This window comes from Lacerta agilis, chromosome 9, assembly GCF_009819535.1.
Source record: "Lacerta agilis isolate rLacAgi1 chromosome 9, rLacAgi1.pri, whole genome shotgun sequence".
Classification (NCBI taxonomy): domain Eukaryota; kingdom Metazoa; phylum Chordata; class Lepidosauria; order Squamata; family Lacertidae; genus Lacerta; species Lacerta agilis.
In genome coordinates this window covers 11,831,274-11,855,281 of record NC_046320.1, presented here as the reverse complement: position 1 = coordinate 11,855,281, position 24,008 = coordinate 11,831,274, and the positions used below count along the sequence as shown (strand labels likewise).

The following is a 24,008-nucleotide window of genomic DNA, read 5'->3' as shown; positions in this document are numbered from 1 at the left end:
CCACAGGGTTTCTTCCACCTCATTCTGCTGCAGGTATATATCTAGCTTGTATTATTATCACCCAGTCAAGTGGTCAGTATTGGCTTCTACTTTGGGGCAATGGGAAGAGCTCTTTTTAATAATAATAATAATAATAATAATAATAATAATAATAATAATTTTATTAAGTTTTCAGTTTTTGTTGTTGTTCAGTTGTTCAGTCATGTCCGACTCTTCATGACCCCATGGACCAGAGCACGCCAGGCGCGCCTATCTTTCACTGCCACCCGCAGTTCAGTTTCAGTTTTACATTTCAAAATAAACATTTTACAAACTTTAAAGTATCCAGTGACTTTCCTTCTTTTCCTTCCATGGTTCATTTTACATATCATACATTACTGAATATTTTACTATAACCATTCAAATCAGTTTTCCACTTTAGCATCAATCACAAATTATTTGTTCATGGTGCTGCCAGCGTTTTCAGCTTTATACAGTCTCCCAGACTCTATACCAATTCTTCCTAATAATGCGGTTCATGAAACTTTTATAGATTTTAGCCTTCCCATACCAAAGACATGCATGCCAGCCGAATTTAAAATTATGACCTTCTAAATCTAAAATGTCTGCATTGTCCAATACAATCCATTCTTTTAACCAACACAAACAAGCTGCCTCATAATGCAATTGTAAATCTGGCCTCCTCTTTCTTTTGTATCTATCAGAATTTTATATTTGATTCTTGGCTTTTTTCCCTGCCAGATGAATTTAGAAATATATTTTTTCCATTCTTTGAAGCAGTTTGAATTATTTACAACTGGGAGTGATTGGAATAAAAAGAGTGTTTTAGAGAGTATAATCGTTTAAATGGCTGAAATTCCACCTAACAGGGAGAGTTTCATTCTCTCCTATATCGCCAACTCTTTCTTAACCTTTTCCCACAATTTAATATAATTATTTTCAAATAGGTTGAGATTTCTTACTGTCAGCCAAATTCCCAAATACTTAACTTTTTTGCCTATTTTTTAAACCAGACATCCTTTCTAAAAAAGTTTTTTACTGCTCATCCATGTTTTTAACCAACATTTTGGTTTAATCTGAGTTTATTTTGAAACCCACCACTTCTCCAAACCTTTTAATTTCTTCTAATGCTTTGGGAACATTCTCCAAAGGTTGTTCCAGGGTCAACACCACATCATCACCAAATGCCCTTAATTTATACACTCCGTGTCCCACCTCAATACCTTTAATTTCCCCATTTCTCCTTATATTCTGAAGCAGTATTTCTAACATCATAATCAACAACAGTGGAGATAAGGGACAGCCTTGTCTCGTTGCTTTTTCTATTTGGCATTTGTCTGAAAGAATATTGTTTACTAATATATTTGCAGATTCATCAGTATAGATTGCTCTAATTCCTGCTAGGAAAAAATTACCTATTTCCGTTTTCTCTAAAACCTGAATTATAAATGACCATGAAATATTGTCAAAAGCTTTCTTTACATCTAGGAAGATTAATGCAGCCTGTTTTTCATTTGTTACTTCCAGGTACTCTATTAAATTGATAATATTAATTATATTGTATTTCATTTGTCGGCCTGGTAAAAATCCACACTGGTCTCTGTGGACTGACTCAGTCAGTGTCCTTTTCAATCTATCAGCCAAGATTGTAGCAAATAGTTTGTAGTCATAATTCAATAATGAAATATGTCTGTAATTTGTTGTATTTGTTAAGTCACTGGCTTGTTTCGGGATCAATTCTGTTCATGGTGTCCTTAAGTGGTTCTATAAGTGCATCCTAAAACTTTTTATAATAAATTGCAGTAAGTCCATCTGGCCCCGGTGCTTTTCCCATCTTCATTTGGTTTATTGCCATTTGCAATTCCGATATCTATATGGGTGCATTCAAAATTTGCCGATTTTCCTTAGATACTCGGGATATGTTAAGGTAACCATTTTCTTAAAGTCTTCCTTTTCACAATGATATAATGAAGTATAAAAAATTTAAAATGCTTTTCTTAACTCTTTTGGGGTAGTCAAATGCTTATCCTCATCTACAATATTATTTATTGTCCTAGTCTTCCTTTCCTTTTTGAGTTGCCATACCAACAGTTAACCCGGTTTATCAGCAAATTCAAAAAGCTTCTGTTTAATTAATTTACTTTTCATCTCAATCTCCTGATTAACTAACATCGATTGTGCTTGCAATAGCTAAAGAGCTCTTAAAGCCAACAATTACAATAAAAGTTGGGTTGAATCTTGGTACTAGCCAAACTGTAGGGATTACTTTTGGATCAGTTGTGATGGGTATGAACTTAGTTGATTCTTCAGGTTAGTCAGCATCTAGTCACTTAGACCTGGCCTACATATGTGACAAAGTGACCTGGTAAAATCCTGAAGTGAAGTGATAAAAAGGATTGTACCATTCCAGATGTAAGGAGTTTATCATATTTTTGAATGCTCTCCAAGTAACAAATGGCCTCCCTTGCAAATAGAAACTGGCATAACAGGGAGTGAGTTGAGCCACAGCTTATCTCCATGATTTTAATTCTTTCTTCCAGTGGATGTGTGTGCGCCTTGGGCCAGTCACTATCTCTTAGCATAACCTATAAATTGAATAAATTAATAATAATAATTAATTTATTTGTACCCTGCCCATCTGGCTGGGTCTCCCCAGCCACTCTGGGCGGCTTCCAACAAATATTAAAATACATTAAAATATCACAGATTAAAAACTTCCCTAAACAGGGCTGCCTTCAGGTATTTTCTGAATGTCAGGTAGTTGTTTATAATGCCTATCTATATATTTCAGAAATATGACACGCATCTCTATGGTCTGAGTGGTACACTCCACTCTAGCACTTCATTTTCTGCTGTAAATAGGGAGTTTCTTTCTCTAGAAATACTTCCTCCCAAATTTTGACAAAGTCAAACTGATAAAGTAAAAAGTTGGGTAACATGCCCCATAAAATGCTTAGTTTTGGCCTCTAAACATTTTAGCAAAATTTATTTCCCTATGTCTCCAAGTGTAAAACTGCATATGTAAACAGAGACTCCTGTATTTCATCAATGATATTTGATCAGCATATTTTGTTTGAATGGTTTTTAAATTCACAAAAATCTTGAGTTTATTCTCTAAAATTTGGAAGTGTTCTTGCTTTTTTTCAGATCTTATCAAAAAACTAGCACAGCAATCGTTTGGCAAAACCCCTGGTGATTATCAAAAGGTAACTCTTTCATGTGTATTTATTATGGTTTGCATATGACTGTGTGTCTGTATTTGTGGAGCTGATTTTTTTTAACAACAACAACAACAGAACACAGTATTTTAACTTTGCCACATCTGCTTCTTGTTTATCTTTTAAATAGTATGTTTCCAGATTCAAGTGTGTCAAAACTGCATGATAAGGTTTCACAAATGTTTCATTTTGCTTAGCTTCCACATCAAATATTTTCCAAGAAGATTTTGGGGGATATTTTTGATCAGTGTAAATAGAAACTCTTGCTTCCTTTGCATAGGGTTTTTCTATGACATTTCATCTGCATGGCTGATTAAGATACTGATGAGTAAAGATATTTAGGCAAAGTGAAATATATGAACATGTTAGTAGCAAAGATTTTATTTATATAGCCCATGTCTTCCAATTCTGGAGACTGGATATTAAGCATCTGATATTGGTTCCATACTGTATATTGTTCCCCATTGCATTATCAGCTCCAGAAGACACACACTATATACTAAACTTCCCATTTTAAAATAACCACTCATTTTTAGGGAGCATCTTCCAAGTAGCGGAGAGGGGTGTGTTCCATAGGCACAGGCAAAGATAGGATGAACTTCACTGAATGGATTTCAAACAGTATTTGTTGATTATACATTCAGGAAGGGTAGACGACTGTCTTTGAAAGACAGCTTTCCCACTACTTTTCCCTGTGATTACTGGCTACTGGGTGTGTTCCCGAGTGCATGCTCAGTTCGTGAAGGGTGACAGTGAGGTTCAAAGCTGGCTGTGCACCCTAAAACCTGTTCCAGCATCCTTTGCAACATTCAGGATTGGAATGGAAGCTTGCAAAAAGTGTTCCCTAAAGATGAAAACCCACTGGTGTAATTTGTTTAAAAGATTAGTTGATTCTAATTGGCAATTGGAATAAGTGCTGTGGGTTTATGCACCTCCTTCAGTTTCTAGTTTGTAGGCAGTCTTTAGCTAGCAAACCATTGTTAAATTTTGCCGTCACAGCAAACTATGGTTATCTCACATGGCGGTAGGGAAGGGAGCTGCTTCTGACTGCCAAACTATGCTTTTGGATTGTCACAGTGACTTCTGAGCTGAACCAATCCTTTTACCTTTTCAAAGAGCATTGTTTCAGGTGAAAAACTACCTGCAATTTTGGAAGCCCACAGCCCACCCATTCTGAATAATCAGAACATAGTTATTATGACTGTAGAAAGGCATGGTCATGAGGAGTGGCTGCAGCTTGCAAACCTTGTTTGAGGGCTTTTTTTTAATTTGGAAAGACGGAAACTCGAATTGAGTCATGCAAAACAAAGAGAGAAAATCACTCGATGAACTTAATAATGCTGGTTGTATCAATCACAGCGTCATTCAGGTGTTTTTAACTATCAATGTTGGAGTCGGTAAATCATGGGCTCCTTTTGAAAAGTAATAGTAATAGTTGTGATTTCTTAGCCCTGCCATATTTCAAAAAGTAAAAACCAGGAGCTTTTTTAAAAAACCCAAAAAACTTGCCTAAGATCCAGGACAAAGCACCGCCTTTTGGAAATCCCCACTGGACGTTAATTCCACCTTTGAAAGCCCGGTAATGTCCGGATGTACAGCAGACCTAGATTTCTCCTTCTTTTGACAGTCTATCTCCTGATGAACTCTTTGCTCAAATTGTGTTGTGGTTTGTACAACTGGCCAGTAGCAAGCAGTGCAGTGGGACAGAGAGGCTGACCTGACCTCCAGGCGAATGAGTTGCTGCTGCTTACCAAGAGACGCAAGGTGGTGCGCAGGCTGACGCAGTGTAAACATGCCATCAGGAGCACCAGATTGGCCCTGCTGCTGTGTTTGCACCATGCTGACCAGTGGCTTGCCCCTGCCGCTCCCAGTAAGCAGCAGTGGCTCACCTGCTTGAAAGCCGGGTAAGAATCTCTGTCCCATTACAGTGTATGCTACTGCAAATAGCTATCATATACCTGTGTCCTGTGTGAATGTGCTTTGTGGAAAAGAAACCATTACTGGAAGTTTTCCCGAGCCCAGGCTTGATGCAGACTTCAGAAATTTGTAAAAGCCTGCATTAAATGATAAGTGAGTCGTTGAATTCTTCCTAGCTTGGATAAAAAAACAGAGGAGGAAAGCTTCTCTCTTTGCTCCTTCCTTTTTAATAATAATAATAATAATAATAATAATAATAATAATAATAATATATTATTTATACCCCGCCCATCTGGCCGGGTCTCCCCGGCCACTCTGGGCGGCCTCCAACAAATACTAAAATACAATACAAAGTCACAAATTAAAAACTTCCCTAAACAGGGCTGCCTTCAGGTATTTTCTAAATGACAGGTAGTTGTTTATCTCTCTGACCCCTGATGGGAGGGCGTTCCACAGAGCGGGCGCCACTACTGAGAAGGCCCTCTGCCTGGTTCCCTGTAGCTTTGCTTCTCGCAGGGAGGGAACCGCCAGAAGGCCCTCAGTGCTGGATCTCAGTGTCCGGGCTGAACGATGGGGGTGGAGACGCTCCTTCAGGTATACAGGACCGAGGCCGTTTAGGGCTTTAAAGGTCAACACCAACACTTTGAATTGTGCTCGGAAACGTACTGGGAGCCAATGCAGATCTCTCAGGACCGGTGTTATGTGGTCCCGGCGGCCACTCCCAGTCACCAGTCTAGCTGCCGCATTCTGGATTAATTGCAGTTTCCGGGTCACCTTCAAAGGTAGCCCCACGTAGAGCGCATTGCAGTAGTCCAAGCGGCAGATAACCAGAGCATGCACCACTCTGGCAAGACAGTCTGTGGGCAGGTAGGGTCTCAGCCTGCGTACCAGATGGAGCTGGTAGACAGCCGCCCTGGACACAGAATTAACCTGCGCTTCCATGGACAGCTGTGAGTCCAAAATGACTCCCAGGCTACGCACCTGGTCCTTCAGGGGCACAGTTACCCCATTCAGGACCAGGGATTCCCCCACACTCGCCTGCCTCCTGTCCCCCCAAAACAGTACTCCCCCCCTGTGCAGTTTAAAACTCAAGGAATCACGGAAGAGCAACATCTCTCCTAGTGTCCTGGCTTTGTGCCCTGGTGCACTATTCCAGAGACGGAAGGGGACAAATCGCCCTTTGTGCCATCATTACTAACCACCACGACTGGGAAGGGAAGGGGGAGATTTTCCCAAGCCAGACAATAGGGTCAAACACTCTTGATAAAGGGTGACTTTTTCAAAACATGTTGGGAACATCAAGATCTGTGCACATGTGCTCTTGTGTGTGTGTGTGTGTGTGTGTGTGTGTGTGTGTGTGGCACACTGCTTGCACAGTTGAACATCACCCTCACTTCAAATTCTGACTCTTCCTCTTACTTAACACCTCTCCTCATGCAAAGTGATTCCTTCCCTGGTTTGAGGCAAACAGCAGTTTGCTGTTCCACTTGCCCAGCTGCTTCGTTTAAATACCCCAGGGAACTCAATTCCCTAGACAAGGTTGTGCAGTTTTAAACATGGTAAACAACACGTCTTACGTGACCATCTCTATTCAGAAGCAAGTCCTGTTGAATTCAGTGGGACTTACTCCCAGATAAATGGTGTTAGGATTGCAGACTTAAGTGTAACGTTCTCCAAGGTGCAAAAATAAATAAATCCCACCACTTTTATGATGGAAAACAGTAGTCCAAACAGTAATAGAAATTAGTTGTTTTGTAGCGTTCGCGTCAGAGGAATTGGGAAGAAAATGCAAGCTATTCTGCAGCAGGCCCTCTTTAAGTGTTAGCAGAACACGAAGTATAAATTGAATACAAATAAGTAGAAGCCATGAAAATCCTAAAGCATTTGATTTTGCAAAATTGGCAAGATGCCTCTGGGACTACACTGCATCATGGTTTTGTGTGTGAATACCTGGTGTGCTAAACTGCTCACTGCCCTTGTGCATTATTTTTTACTTTGATGGCCATCGTAAACATTATCTTTGGGTGCTTAATTTATTGCTCACCTGCATTCTTTTTATGCATGCTGCCTCTCCATCATATACACTTTCCATCTGCCTTGACTTCCACAGCCAGAAAATGTTGTCCTGACCCTTCAGGTAAAACTTCTTAATTGTTTCTGATGCTCACTTTGTTTGTGGGGGGGGGGATATTCTCAACTAGGGTTGCCGTATTTCAAAAAGTAAAATTCCTGACACCTGCAGTTGTTGAGCTTTTTCTAGGAGACCACCAAAATTTTGGGAGAACAAACCCAAATTGTTGAGCTTTTGGGGGGAACCTACCCCCCCAATAGTGATTTTAAGCTTTTTGAGCTGTTTCAGCTGCTTTTTCCATCATGTTGCCATATATCCGGGTTTCCCCAGACATTTCACCAATTCGGCAAAATTCCCCCCTGACGCCATTTTTAGATCCGAAAACCAGGATATGTCAGGAATTTTCCAGATGTCTGGCAAGCCAATCTTAATTAACATGTCAAAACAAAATAAAAAAATTCCTTCCAGTAGCACCTTAGAGACCAACTAAGTTTGTTCTTGGTATGAGCTTTCGTGTGCATGCACGCTTCTTCAGATAACTTCAGATATCTGAAGAAGTGTGCAAGCACACGAAAGCTCATACCAAGAACAAACTTAGTTGGTCTCTAAGGTGCTACTGGAAGGATTTTTTTTCTTTTCTCTTTTGTTTTGACTATGGCAGACCAACATGGCTACTTACCTGTAACTTAATTAACATGTAACCTCTTCTGATCATGGGTTCTAACATTTTAGTTGGAGTATTTTCAGAATTGTCAATTTAGTTAGTTAATATATTTTGTTGTGGTTTTCAAAAGGAACCTAACATTCCCATTTCCCATTATCTAACAGAAATACTTAACTCTCCTTGTAACTGTAATTAGGTCACTGGTATAAATGGCCATGTGTTGCAGTTGTTTGCACTTAGAGCTATTTTCATTGAGGAAATGGGGGAATCTGAAGCAGATTCACTGAGAGTAGAACTGGAGCATGAGGAAATGTAGCTGGTGAGAAACTGGCTTGCAACGAGCCCCGGAGGAAGGTGTCCGACTGCTCTTCTAATACGCTGGCGCTCACAAATGCGTAAGAGCAGTGGGAGAGAAGCTGCATAATCTACAAAACAAAAATATTTCCCAAGTTGGTAAATTAAAGCAATTCACAGAATGGTCACGAGAGACAAAAAATGCACTGCCCAGCTAGCATCAAAAAGGTACAATCAAGGACGGGTCTTCAGAACATGCAGGTCTCCTGTTGGATCAAAGGTTTGTTTCTAGACCAGCTGCCGCATTCTGGATTAGTTGTAGTTTCCGGGTCACCTTCAAAGGTAGCCCCACATAGAGTGCATTGCAGTAGTCCAAGAGGGAGATAACTAGAGCATGCACCACTCTGGCAAGACAGTCTGCGGGCAGGTAGGGTCTCAGCCTGCGTTGTAAGAGGCTGGTTATCCCACAAATTGTATAGTGCTGTCATGGCTGACAGAAAACAATGTCTAGCCCCTTTTGTGAAGCTACCTAAGACAGAGGTCACCATCACATCTTCCAGTTGCAAATTCCCCAAGCTAATTGCATTGTGTGAAGTTTATTCTCTTCTGACCTTAAGATGAGTTTTCTGTGACCCCAAGTTCTTCCCAGGCATACTTATTTATGTGTGCAAGAAGTGGACACCAGTGCTTGGCTTCAAGGCACCCAGCTATCTTTCCTCATGGTTGCATTTCTATTTGTAGGGATATTTCCATTCCTAGTGCAGTACTCTTGAGTTCCTATTTCTGTCTCTTACTTGAAATCCCTTTTACGCACTGCTGAGCTGTACTAGTGTGGCTCTTGCTACCTCTACAGCTGCTTCCCTGCTGTTTTAGGTTTTTCTAAAAGTGCTGATCTGGATCCTGTAGTTACATACCGCATAAGCAGTGTAACTCTAAAGGCAGGTAAATGCCAAAGAACGAGCCATGTGGATGGATCCATTTACACCTGAACTGATGTGGAAAAAACTGCAGAGGCATGGCTTAAGTTTATGTTGCAGTACATTCTTGCAATTGTGATTTCTGTGTGGAATGTCAGAAAACAGCCCAGAGTGGTTTCAGTGTGTGGTTCTTCCCCTGCAGCGCTTTTCCTTCCTGGAGCTAATTTACCCTTAACATTTTGTTAATTAACTCCTCAATCACATATGTGCATATGGGGTTTCTTCAGAGAAAACAGGCTTGAAGGAGCAAGGGAATGTTCACAAGTATGAAATAAACCAGCCCTATGTTTTGCATTGGTTCTCATAACCTGGGAGGGTTTCTGACTAGGATCTCCAATGGCCAAGGGTGGTGCCGCAGTGTGTCTTGCTACAACTAGCAGAAGCGGAATAAATTAGGCAAAATAAGAGAAGTTGTGTTAATTTGAGTAGAATCATAGAGTTGGAAGGCACCCAAGCATCATCTAGTCCAACCCCCTGCAATGCAGGCATCTCAGCTAAAGCAACCATGACAGATGGCCATCCAACCTCTGTTTAAAAACTTGCAAAACTCTATTTTTTTTTTAGTGCAGAAAGCACATACCGTATTTTTCCATACTATAAGACTAGGTTTTTTCCTCTTTAAAAAAAGTCAGAAATTAGGGGGTGTCTTATACACGGGGGCCATCTGCCCCCATTTTCTTAAATCTGAGTCCCCCAACGTGGGGGCATCTTAAAGACGGAAAAATACGGTAGTCTTGTATCGGTCAAGAAAGCCTCTAGGCATGACTCCCTTTGAGAACTGTTAGTTTAATGTAGGATTTTCCAGACTGCGTCCCTTTTTGCAGAACTACAGTGCGCACTACAAGAACTCCTAACTCAGGGGACTTTTCAAAGTGCATTTTGGGGACGACACTTAGCCATGCTGCCTGGGTGCAGCGGTGTCCTTCCTCGCCTCCAAATTAGAACTGCCAGCTTGCTTCTTTCTTGGACTAACAAATGTATTGTGTTTTTTATCATTTTCCAGAACAATGGGCAGGATTCTTCTTTGCAACTCCAGGATATCCTAGTTAATAATTTTCTAGTACCCCGTGTTCCAGTTTGTACAGTTGCAGCTCAAGGATGGGATTATGCTGCTGCTGCTAGACTTTTCCTGCCCCTCTCCTCTGTAGTGTGGGCTGCATCAGGGAATGTGCATCATTCATCCCTTGGGATCATGTCCGTTCCTTTAGCTGAGAAAGCCGGATCAATACTGCACAGTGCCTCTCCAGTTGGGCAAAAGTTGTACTTCCATCCAGCGTGCTGATTTAGTTAGTCAAGGCACCCTTCAGCCCCTTTCATCGCCCAATACTTTCCTTCCAGCATGTAGTCTGAATTTGGTTTTGAAACTGTGTCTATAATGTGAATCTCAGTTATAATTCATCTGCTCTTGCTATTGTTTCTGTCCGCATTGCAGGCAGTTTACTATGAAATCGGTTTTATAGTCTCTGCTGCTCTGGGAGTGCTGTTTGTTCTGTTGCTGCCTCTAGTGGGGCTTTGCTTCTGCATGTGCCGCTGCTGTGACAACTGTGGTGGGGAAATGCACCAGAGACAGAAGAAAAATGCTGACTGTCAGAGGGGCTGTTTTGCTACAGTACTTTTCGTTGCTGCTATAATAATCAGGCAAGTATCGCCAAGCTGCTCACTGTGTGAATTTTGCTTTGCCATATAAGCAAGGTGGCTTAAGTCTGGTTTATTATTGATGGGCTTTTTATTAGGCTGGGAATAATGTGCACAATTTAAGGGAGATAAAAAAGTAAAGGTAAAGGGACCCCCAACCATTAGGTCCAGTCGTGTCCGACTCTGGGGTTGCGGCACTCATCTCGCTTTACTGGCCGAGGGAGCCGGCGTACAGCTTCTGGGTCATGTGGCCAGCATGACTAAGCCGCTTCTGGTGAACCAGAGCAGCGCACAGAAACACCGTTTACCTTTCCGCCAGAGCGGTACCTATTTATCTACTTGCACTTTGACGTGCTTTCGAACTGCTAGGTAGGCAGGAGCTGGGACCGAGCAACGGGAGCTCACCCCGTTGTGGGGATTCGAACTGCCGACCTTCCGATCAGCAAGCCCCAGGCTCTGTGGTTTAACCCACAGCACCACCCGCGTCCCCTTAAGGGAGATAAAAGTCACTAGTTAAAAGAGGGCCACTCTGTTTAATGCCCACAGGCTGACTTCACAACTGTACTGAAAGATCTGGAGCCAAGCTACATGATCAGCAGGCGCATCAGATGTATTTAGTTGTCAGAATGTACCACTTTGTAAGAATGATAGTTGAGGATGTAGAATATTGTTACAAAAGTTGGATGCCAGATTCTCTGCCAGATTCCAGGGGCTTCCAGGCACTCACCCATGGTCTGTGTTTGGAGAATTTGAGACACGGCAGAAACTGTCATAGCTTTAGGAAATTTGGTTTATTCACCTATTTACACCTTCAGTCTGCATGGAGGGGGTCCAGATATTACAGCATGCTCATTTCAAAAGGAGCTTGTCTCCCACAACAGTGAAGCCCTGAAGTCCAAGCCATCTTGGAGTCCCAGCCAGCGTAGGAAGGTAAATTGGTACCCAGGGGCAATTTTTTTTTGTCAACCCCCCCCCCACTAAGGCATGGGAAGGTCAGGTGGTACCCGGTGCAGAAAATTTCTTGTCAACCCCCCCATTGATTCCCCCCCCAAATGGTTTTACGTTATTTCATATTTTCTTACAAAGGAATAATAACAAGTAATAATAATAAAAACTTTTATTTATATCCCGCCCTCCCCGGCCGAAGTCGGGCTCAGGGTGGCTAACGTCAGATACATAACATTGGTATAAAACCAAACAATAATTAAATTACCTCCTAAAAACATCACAAAATCAAATTAAAGTCTAATTAGATGGCTTTCCACAGGGTTAGGGTTGGGAACAGTAAATGTTTTCTGAACTGAAATTTCAGCCTTCGTGATATAGGAAAACAGCCAAGTGAACAGCTATTTTGGTGGAGGAGGTTCAAGATATTAACCAATATGCATGAAATTTCATATATATCTATATAATCCCTAGTATAGTAAGATAAGACTTTATAGCAGGCATTAAAAAAAAAAAAATATTGATCCTTGATAATTTGTCACCCCCTCCATTATGGAACCCGGGGTGGCCCCTGCCCCCCTTGCTACGCCCCTGCTTCATCCTGCCCAAGATGGACCCCATTCTTTCTTCTTCCCAGAACACCTTACTGAAAGACTCCCCTTTCCTGTCACCTTACACCCAGTTACCCTGGCCCCATCAGTCTCCCCAGGCCGAAGGATTCTTCTCGGATGGCTCATCAACACCTTTTGTCATGTTAACAGGTTTGCTCTTCAGTAGGCCAGCCAGGCTGTTTTGCATAAGTCAGCCCTGGGATTCCTTGTCTGACACAGCTCTGGAGCTTGTGCTTTCATCCATATCCCAATGAATCAAAATCCTACAATTTATTAATTTCCAGGGTTTAGTGGGGTCCCCCTCAAATCTATCCTTTAATACATTCCCACTCTGCAATAGCAAAACTGGCATGCCAAGGAAAAGGTTATAGGATTGCTAATGTTGTTTATGTAGGATTTGAATGTGAGGAGACCGTAATTCAGTCAGTCCCCCAGGTGAAGCCTACAGTTGTAAAATACAGAAGAATATAACATCATGTGAGACTGCTGATCATACAGCTTCTCGCTATGATTATTGTTCTGGAACCGAGTGCACAAGACCTGTCATTTTTTTCCTAAGAACTGCCTGTGCTAGCTTTTTCACTGCAAAATCAATGTACCATACCTGCATCAATTTTAATTTGGTATGTCATAGCTTTCTTGAACAAAAGGCTGCTTCCATTTTCACTCTGAATGTACCTGTTTTGTTGCTGAGGGCTGGCAATGCAAAACTTGATCCTGCTTTTTCTTTATGAGCTAGAAGCAGTCATAGCCCCTGGCCCCTTCATGACTAGACTGTACTCTCTAACACAGTGTTTTTCAACCTTTTTTGGGCAAAGGCACACTTGTTTCATGAAAAAAATCACGAGGCACACCACCATTAGAAAATGTTAAAAAAATTAACTCTGTGCCTATATTGACTATATATAAAGTACCGTATATTGCGGCGTATAAGACGACTGGGCGTATAAGACGACCCCCAACTTTTCCAGTTAAAATATAGAGTTTGAGATATACTCAACCACAGATTTTCCACCCAGCGTATAAGACGACCCCCGACTTTTGAGAAGATTTTCCTGGATTAAAAAGTAGTCTTATACGCCAGAATATACTGTAATTTTTCCCACGGCACACCAGGCAACATCTCGCGGCACACTAGTGTGCCGCGGAACAGTGGTTGAAAAACACTGCTCTAACATAACAAAACATGTTTCCTAGTGTGGGCAACACAACCTAACTTGGGAATATATAGTGCTTTATAGTTGATGGAGCTGACTCAGGATTCCAGAATTAAACCCTGGTTTGAACTTTCAGTCACCTTGAGTCATGTGGGCAGAAAGTAGATTGTGGTCCACAGGTGACCCACAGGTCATATTCTGTTGGTTCACCTAGCATCCTGTTCGGTGCTGGACTTATCATGATGAACCAAACTGTTTACCAGTTTTGGGGTAATGGTCTTGACTCATTTCTGAGCCAGTCTGATAGGAACCAAGGACAGCCTGCCTGCCTGCCTGCCTGCCTCTAACCGGAATGAGGAGCTCTGCTCATTTTGTCTCTTAAACACAATTGATTTCCATTAACCTCTGTGGGCTACCTCTGTCCAGAACTACATTCGGGAACATTCCTAAAATGTCCTCTCTTCTTGTCCTTTTGTTCACCAGAGGTTTGGAAAGAGTTATGCACGTATATGCACACAATCCTCAACTTTTTATCTAGTTATAGCTCTTTGTTTTCACCTACAAGAAGCAAATGGTTTATATTATCTTGTATGGAAGAGAATAAAGGGTACATTTGTGGTTGCACGGACCCATGGAAGGGGGTCTTTCCAATTGTAGCCCCATAGTCTGCTGTCTTTGAGTGAGCACACCCAAATGTACTTGGCCAATAAATTATTCCTTATCCTTCCTTACACACACATGAAGGAGCCTTTTTGGCTTCTGGTGGAAGGGAACCAGAACCCTTGAACATTAAGCAGGCATATCTAAAATCTTTTGTTCCCCTTCCGTGAGGGCAGTTGTTGCCAGAAAAGAGGCTTCTGGGTATATATTTCCTTCTGAATCCTGCACTTGTGCTGATTTGTGGCAGAGGCAGGATTTCTTTCTCCCCACCCCCCAAGTAATTGGTACTTGGGTTGCCATACCAAAGTAGGTGCACCCACTTCTTTGCTGAACATGTACTGTATATCATTGAAACTGTTCTCTGTAATTCTATAACAGCTTGGTACGGTACAGCCTCCAAGAGAGACAAGAAAAGGCTCCAACGAGCTGTAAGAATTGCAGAAAGGATAATTGGTGTTAGCTTGCCTTCAATAGAGACAATTTATGCTACCCGAGTTAGGAAGAGAGCAGAGAGAATTGTAGCAGATCCTTTACATCCCGGTCATCATCTGCTTGATTTACTTCCATCTGGACGTCGCTACAGGACTTCATATACAAAATCGGCCAGGCACAAGAATAGTTTTTCCCCCTGTGCCATTAAATTGTTAAATTCATAGTTGTATAGCTTAAGGGGAGGTAAAATATGGGTGGGGTTTCTTTGCTTCTTTGTATTGTGAGAGGAACAGTGTCTGTATGTTTACATTGCAATGTAGCCGAAACAAATTCCAAGTATGTTGGAAAATGTACTTGGCCAATAATAAATTATTCCTATTCCTATTCCTATATGGAAACATTTTATATATTTAATGAAATCTTGCGCTTGTGCATGGGTCAGTTGGCTTCTCAAAGTACGGTTGAGTAGCACACTATCCTCATTTCTGGGAAAGCAAGGTCTCTGGTCATCACTTTATTCAGGAACGTTAAGCCAAAGTTTGTTTTTCATATCACTAAACATGAAGGAGAACTCGGTTTAATAGTCTTCACAAATGTGATCGGTGGGGTGAGTGGTTTTCCTCTTTTTTTGTAAAGTGTTTTCCCCACTCTGTTGGAGAGGCTCAAAATGAGAAATTATCAAAGCTTTGCAAAGGGAAAGCCTTCGTGGCGCATTGAGCTACTGACCTTTTTTGTAGTGCGAGCACAAAGACCGAAACAATCGCCTCCAAAAGAACATAGTTGTTACTGTAATTCTAGCCATGTGAATTGGAAATACACTTTTCATCTGACTGCCCATTGTGAAATGTTTTCCTTTTTACAGGCAGCCAAGAATAGACAATAACTCCCAGTACAGACTGTACAGGCAGGGAAACTGGAAAGCATTGCTTAGCCTTGTAGGTGTCCAGTTCTGTGCGCAAGTCTCTGCCTTCTGCCAAATCATCTTGAGATAGTGGCATCCGCAGAGCACAGCCCCACGTAAGAGTCTTTGCTGAATCAGACCAAAGTCTGTCTATTGCAACCGCTAGAAGCCCACAAATGGGATAGGAGGTTACATGAAACACTGTGAGGCAGGGCTAAGGCAAGCCAATTGGACAGCCTTTTAAAAAAATAAAAAATCCTGGGCCCATCCTTGGGCTTTCATTCATAGCAAGTTGTACCCTGTTAGATTCAAAGTACAGGTACATATGAGAAGCTATGAAATCATAGAATCATAGAGTTGGAAGAGACCACAAGGGCCATCCAGTCCAACCCCCTGCCAAGCAGGAAACACCATCAAAGCATTCCTGACAGATGGCTGTCAAGCCTCCGCTTAAAGACCTCCAAAGAAGGAGACTCCACCACACTCCTTGGCAGCAAATTCCACTGTCCGACAGCTCTTACTGCCAAGGCTTTTTCCAGAGGTGACTTCTTGCAACTCTAGATCAGAACATAAGACATGGTCTTCATTCCCACCCTCCCAGGCTATATCAGAGAGAGGGGTCAGCTGTTCATTTCTTATACCCCTTGACCTATGGACTCAATTTCTCCTCTCGCCTGAAGATGGAAGGAATCACCGTGATTAAAAATAAATGGGTTGAGTTGGCCTAAGGGCACAGGCTTCTCTGCTATTCTGTACCTTGGGGGCTTACAAAGGAATTATTAAGCTGAATTTGTGGACCACTACAAGTCCATATTATAAGTCCCTATGTCCTTTTTTTTAAAAAAAAAAAAAAGCTTACTTACTCCGGATAGCCAATAATTGAACATTTTCCTCTAATCTTGTTGCTGTTTATGCTTTTTTTTGTAATAAAATTTATTAAATTTTTAACAAAACAAAAAATACAAACAATAACAAAACAACTACAGTAACAACAATAACAAATAAAACACATTAACAAATTACTTCTGCTTAAAAATAATTCGATTTTTCCTCACATCTTAATGGGACTTCCTCCTGTCTCCTCCTTCTGCGTCCCTTATGAATACTTTTTTCGTAACTTCCAAAATCTATCTAATTCTAATCTATTTTCAATCACCAACTTATCCTTTAATATCTTTAATCTCTTATTTTATATTGTATCCTTATCTAATTAATTAAACCTGTCTCTTAACCAGTCTTATCATCTTATATCATATACAATTAACTTCCACTCTACAGCCTATTTTATCCTCAAAATATATCTAATTTTTAATCTTACAATGCTCTTTTAAATACAATTTAAATTTTCTTGTTGCTGTTTATGTGTAGCTCTCAAGCTTTCCCTTTGAGTGAATGCTTTAGTGTGTGCCCAGATTGTGACAAAATACATGATAGAAAACAATTTTGCAAAAACTTGTTAAATATATCTGGATATGTGCATGTTGAGCCCATGTTGTGACAGATCCATTGAGAAGTGGCAGTTTGTGTTGACTTAGCACAATGAGAGTTGTTAAAAAAAATCATGGCAATTTCCCATCTGTCTTAATATCCTCTCTTAGTTTGCTAGTCTTTAGCCTATGCATTCTTGGGAACCAGAAATATACACATATGTCGGACAAGTTGAAGTTAGAACTATTCTGGTTAAATAATTGGCACAAATGTCCAGTTAACTCTGTCCCAGCTACTTCTCTGACACCACATAATGGTTAATAATGGATTGTATCTTGGAAGTTTCAGTATGCATTTTTATGTTCTTCATCAGATATTGTTCTTTTTGTAGATGTTAATAGTTTTACTCTGACTTGAAACTAGATTAAGATCTATTTGGCAACAGTAAAGTAAAATCTTCACTTTCCCTCCCCTTTTACACATAGTATTGGTGTGCTTTTTGCTTATTCTGCTAACCAGCACCTCACAAGTCAAGTCAGAGGAGCAAGGAAGCTGGTGAACAGTAATTTCAAAGACCTGAGGATTTTCCTGAATGAGACACCTGGGGTAAGGTGATACTTTATTCGTTATAGCAATTAAGAAAGAAAGTGGGCCCGGCAGTAATGCACATAGCAAAACTGCAGATTTCAGACAATGGCTTGTGCTCACAGTATGGTAGAACCCAAGCCATCGTGAGTCGGTTTGCAAGTAACCCCAAGCCAAACAATTTCTTAGTGTGAATGTGCAAATGTATGGGCTCCCAGAAATGAACGTGTCTGTTTTTCTCCTCCTCCTGGTTCTGCTGCTAGTGCTCTTTTGTGAGCCAAGCCATGGTTTGGCTTAGCGTTCTGTCTGAACCTGGGTTCGCAGTTTGCCTCACACCAGGCAAGCTGTGAGCTCCCTGTGCAAGAACAAACCTTATTTACAGCTCGCAAAAGGGCCTGAGGGAATGTGTGTGTCGGCTCCACCTTCCTGATGCTGCTGAACACACTGACAGCACACACACCGCAAGCCAACACGCGATTGGCTGAGTCAGAAAGGTGTCCCACTTCGTTCCAACATGATGGGATGGGAGCCTGACCAGCCCATCACAGAATGAAGGCCACCCTCCTTCAGACAGAGCTTGGGGCCATTTCTGCTGTCCACAGCATCATCCAAGGGGTTGAGTTCACCCTGCACAATCCAGAGGAATCTTTGCCAGATGCAGAAAAAAAGATCAAGCTTTTATTTACCTTTCTAAAAGATTATACATGCCCATGGCAACTGGAAACCCAATACAGTTTGTTTTGGTGTGGTGTACATATGTTGTACAGAACTATATAGATAATTGAAGTTTACTGCATAAAGCAGTTATTTTTGGATGTGTTTTAGATTGCAGAATGCATTTCCAAGATCAGACTGGTTGTTTCATGTGACAACATTTTTTATAGAAGACAAACCTATAGTTGTGCTTGATTTCTTCCCTCCTCTTCAGGTTTTCAGAAAGCCACTCAACAGAATAATCAAGGCTTTCTAATTAGTACATACTAAAATAAAAAATTCCTTCCAGTAGCACCTTAGAGACCAACTAAGTTTGTTCTTGGTATGAGCTTTCGTGTGCATGCCAAGAACAAACTTAGTTGGTCTCTAAGGTGCTACTGGAAGGAATTTTTTTATTTTATTTTAATTAGTGCATACATTAGAGAACACCTTGTTCCAAAATGGAATAAACTGCAGGAAGAAGCTTGCTGCTTATATGTATTGGGGTGTTCTTCTACATGTTTAAAAAGTAACATTTAAACTATTGATTATTTTATCTTGCAGCAAATTGACTATTTGGTGAGTCAGTATGACACTACCAAGAAGAAAGCACTTTCTGACCTTAATAGTAAGTACAACCAACAGCATTTCATTGGAGTACATAAACTTTTCCTTAGGGAAACCGCTGTTCTCTCAGTCTCAGCTCCCTGCATGAAATTTGGAAGCATTACGGCTAAAATACATCATATAAATTCTAAATACAGTACAAGTTATAATAACCAAGAAAATACTGAAGTGTTAAATAGCAGGTTTATGTGTTAACAGAATGAACCTAAGTTATTACCAAGATCTGAAACAAACTTGTGGTTGTAAGTGGATTGTGTTAAACACCAAGAAAAATTATTTGGGTAATATCCAGCTAAGTTACCTGGAGTAAACCCATTGAAAACCCATTGGACATACAGGTGAAACTCAAAAAATTACAATATTGTGGAAAGGTTCATTTCTTTCAGAAATTCAACTTAAAGGGTGAAACTAATATATGAGATAGACTCGTGACATGCAAAGCGAGATATGTCAAGCCTTTATTTGCTATAATTGTGATGATTATGGCGTACAGCTGATGAGAACCCCAAATTAACAATTTCAACTTTGGGGTTTTCATCAGCTGTACGCCATAATCATCACAATTATAACAAACAAAGGCTTGACATATCTCGCTTTGCATGCCATGAGTCTGTCTCATATATTAAACTCCAGTAGCTAATGAAAACAATTGCTTACATAAATGGACTTTTCCACGATATTCTAATTTTTTGAGTTTCACCTGTAAAGTTACTTGAGTCTATCGATTTCCGTCAGTCTATTCCGCCTATGACTAACATTGAGTATCACCCTTTATAATGAAACAACATAAGCATTGCTTTGCTCCAGTCTTGTTCAGTTTCAGCTAGAAAAGTAAATTCTTATCTGCTTTTTAAAGAAGGGATTCTCTGTGTGTTCCTTAGGGAATTCTCTAGCATGAAAGTCATACCTGAGCTCTTGGAATGGAGTGTATGCATGGATATTTTTCATGTGAGATAACAAGCAGAAGAGAACCACTAGCTACTGTGATTTTTATCATTTATTAGAATTTAGAATGCAAACCTTTGCCATTTTATATGAGCATCTTCAAATTGAATATTAAAATAAACAACAATAAAACCGTTGGGATAAAAGCAGCAAAAACTGCTAGAAACTAGTAGAGAGATTTTTTTAAAACCATTAAAAGCACAGGGAAATCGGATTAACTCTGACTGATGCCAGGTAAACATCTTTAGGGTGGGAGTTACACAGTTTTGGGTTTCATACCACGGACAGGAGCCCCATAGTTTGCATCCACATTGGAGGATAAAACAGTGGTTCTCCATATAAAATAGAAAATTCTTTCCAGTAGCACCTTATAGACCAACTGAGTTTGTTCTTGGTATGAGCTTTCGTGTGCATGCACACGAAAGCTCATACCAAGAACAAACTCAGTTGGTCTCTAAGGTGCTACTGGAAAGAATTTTCTATTTTGTTTTGACTATGGCAGACCAACACGGCTACCCACCTGTATCTCCAAATAAAGGCGTTCTTCCCTAAAGTGGAACATGCAGTTGCCGGAGGAGAAATGAGATCTCCCCCAAATTTCAAGGTGGCAAAGACTTCAGGACAGGGAGGAGGCGCCTGTCTTTATTCCTTTGGATCTTGATGATCTCAATCCTAAAGATAGGGTGACCACGAGCAACTGAACTGCCATGCTTCAATAAACATGAGGTCTGTTCGTACAAGTTTCTCTTTAGAGCAAAGGCTCTTTTGGACATAACACTAGAAGGAAAATTTGCCTTTGCAAACTGCTGTTGCTTGAAAGTCCTAACGATGGGCGGACTGGCAGTTGTCGTATTCTAGGTGGGTCATTTTAGCTTAGGGAGTCTCTTCAGAAAGAGGAGAAAGGAACACTTTTCAATGATTTCTATCTCAGAAAGCATGAGGACGATGCTAAGGTATCCAATACTCAACTGTCCTTCAACTCAGTGGCGGAGGAACCCTCTCTGGCACCCGGGGCAGGGCAGCCTGTATGGAGTGCGCATGCGCAGCAGCCTGTACGGTCGCTGTGAGAGCGGCCGCCCGTACGGACTGTGCGCACCCTCGGCCGCTCTACAGCTGGGGGGAGGCAGAGGCCATATTGTCACCCCCCCCAGAGTGGCACCCTGGGCGGACCGCCCCCTCCGCCCACCACTTCCTACGCCCCTGCTTCAACTGCAAATTGTGTCGTAGTTACAAATAGCACTGCAACTTTTAAATGCAGTGCAATCAAATGACAGCACTCTTCATGCTTCAGTGTGGTGAAGCCAGTGTGGTGTAGTGCTTAAGAGCGGTAGACTCGTAATCTGGTGAACCGGGTTCGCTTCCCTGCTCTTCCACATGCAGCTGCTGGGTGACCTTGGGCTAGTCACACTTCTCTGAAGTCTCTCAGCCCCACTCACCTCAAAGAGTGTTTGTTGTTGGGGAGGAAGGGAAAGGATAATGTTAACCACTTTGAGACTCCTTCGGGTAGTGAAAAGCAGGATATCAAATCCAAACTCTTCTCTTCTTCTTCTTCCAGTTTTTATTCTTGAATTTTGGTGGGGGGATATAAAAGACACCAGCTCTATGCAGTGTAAAATGTGCTACTCCAGCCCACTAGCATTTAATCACTGCATGCCATGTTGGTGATGCCCAACTGTGTCAAGCAGCCATTTAGATGGGATTGTCTCTCCCTGTGTCCTTTTCTAACAGATGTTGGGCCGTTGCTTGGCAGAAGAGTCCAAGAGCAGCTGGCAAAGGAGGTGCGCCCTGCGCTTGATGGAGCCCTGACCATGGCAGGAGGTAAAGAGACCACTTTCATTGCTAGTTCACTTGTCCACTCCGTAAGTTCTGGTGGGTACTTCTGCAATATGGCAGGGATCAACTCATTGCACCCTCCCCGGGCTCCCAAGTTAGTTGAATGACAGCCCACCCACCCCCATGCAGCTTGGACTGCACGCACTTTGAAATATTTCTTTATGTGTTCGTAATGTAGTCCCTTTGGATTAAAAACCCACAAGGCGGTCATTTATTTATTTATTTGTTTATTTTAATAAATAAAACTTTTAGATGTGTGTGGCTGCTTAACCTTTCCTCACCTTTTCCCCAAATGGGATTCTGGAGGTGTGACTGTCACATCATGGGTTAAAAACCCAGTGATTTTTCCCCCCTTAAAAAATGTTTAGGGGTACTCTCATTTTGACTCAAGAAAACCACCATTTTATAGTTCAAATCTGGGAAAGTAAATATAGTAAATGGACAAAAGTACAGAGATTCACAAAATGTTTTGGGGTATGCATAGCTCTGTGTCCCCCCAGGAAAAAAAGCTATGGGTAAACCGCTCTGAAACCTCTGGGTTTAGGGTGGTATATAAATAACAATAACAATAATGGCAGTTTTGGGGTGGGTGGAGGAAAAGTTAGGGCTGGGCCATATCTGGTTTTCCACATTGCAGTTTATCACCAGCTAAACGTTGCCATATATTGATATATCACAATGTCTGAAATAAGGATGGAGCTATGAAGAGGCATTGGCTAGCTTCACGGTTTTCCCCGAATTGTCATTTTTGCATAGCGTGTGTGCACACACACACCCCATGACTCGCAATATACTGCCAGGTAAAAAATTATGAAACCAGTATCACAATACAGACATCAAAATGGTTTTGGAGAATACGCTTTCAAGGTGTTTGGTGGCTTATGTTCCCCGACCTGGTTCTGCTGCCGAAAACATAGTTCCAGACATGGTTTGTAGTAGTAGTAGTAGTAGTAGTAATAATAATAATAATAATAATAATAATAATAATAATAATAATAATAATTTATTTCTGCCCCAGCCACTCTGGGCGGCTTCCAACAAAATATTAAAATACAATAGTTGGTCAAACATTAAAAGCTTCCCTAAACAGGGCTGCCTTCAGATGTCTTCTAAAAGTCTGGTGGTTGTTTTTTCCTTTGACATCTGGTGGGAGGGCGTTCCACAGGGCGGGTGCCACCACCGAGAAGGCCCTCTGCCTGGTTCTCTGTAACTTCGCTTCTCGCAGTGAGGGAACCGCCAGAAGGCCCTCAGCGCTGGACCTCAGTGTCTGGGCAGAACGATGGGGGTGGAATATACTGGACCAAGGCTGTAATTAGACTCTATTCTGTATGAAGGTAATGTCCTGGTACAAGATAACTTAAATGGTTCTGTGTCAATGGAGAGGCCTCTCTTTCTCTCTATGATTATTATTATTTTGCTGTGTGTTGGGCAACTGTGTTTGCATACCTCACCAAAACCTTTTCTCATCCTCCGCTCTTTGCTTTATTTCTCTGTTTGTCTTGAAGTCAAAGTGGAAAGGGCCATTAAAGGTAAAATATCACAAACGACTCGTGTTAAATGTCTTCCTTGCTTAATTCCCCCTTGTGCAGTTTGCTTCGTTGTCATCTTTCTTTTGTGTTCAACCCTTTATTGTTTTGGCTCCATAGGACAGATCCCAAAAGCAAAGGCTAACCAGTTATCAGTTGCAAACTATAGCTAATATACTCTGGGAAATAACTCTAATCTGGAGTAAGCAGGCTGTGGATTAAAGCTATAGGATTTGTAGTCTGTGGGTAATAACTTGTACACCAGAGCTAAACTGTGTGTCGTGACACGTTAGTGTGTCAGCTGCAGTGTGTAGCTGTGTCGTGTGAATGGTTCTTGCACTCCTCACAGGGCCGGAAAGAGGTTAGTTTTAACCTCTGATTTGCTAGTAAAACTGCAGATGCATCTCATTACCTTGAAAAGCTGTTGTACAGCATCAGTTCAGCATAGCAGATACAGTTGTACCTTGATTTTTGAACAGCTTAGTTCTCGAACGTTTTGGCTCCCAAAACGCCGCAAACCCAGAAGTGTTCCAGTTTGCGAACTATTTTTGGAATCCGACGGGGCTTACAAAGCTTCCGATTGGCTACAGGAGCTTCCTGCAGCCAATCAGAAGCCAAGCTTTGGTTTCCAAACATTTTGGAAGTTGAATGGACTTCCGAAACGGATTCCGTTCAACTTCCAAGGTGTGACTGTATATGAATAATGGGAATAATGGCAAGCTAGCTAGAGTTCATAGGCAAGTGTGCTGGTTGTGTTTCTCTTGCAGTAGGCAAGTTGGGTTTTGGCTGGCAATAAACAGGAATGGGAGGGAAAAAACATTTTTAGGCTAAAAAGTAATAATGGGAGGGGGTGTTGTTTCCCTGCTTCATGTTTTTCCCGGTGCAAACA

General features: G+C 41.4%; 1 protein-coding gene across 1 annotated transcript in view; it reads left to right on the top strand.

The window, feature by feature from the left end:
• PROM1 (prominin 1) overlaps positions 1-24,008 on the top strand; it is a 104,096-nt gene that overhangs the window by 28,009 nt on the left and 52,079 nt on the right. The window contains 6 exon segments of the mRNA XM_033160361.1: positions 3,148-3,206; positions 7,246-7,272; positions 10,574-10,779; positions 17,396-17,516; positions 18,753-18,816; positions 21,489-21,578. Coding sequence (XP_033016252.1) covers positions 3,148-3,206; positions 7,246-7,272; positions 10,574-10,779; positions 17,396-17,516; positions 18,753-18,816; positions 21,489-21,578 — 567 coding nt within the window.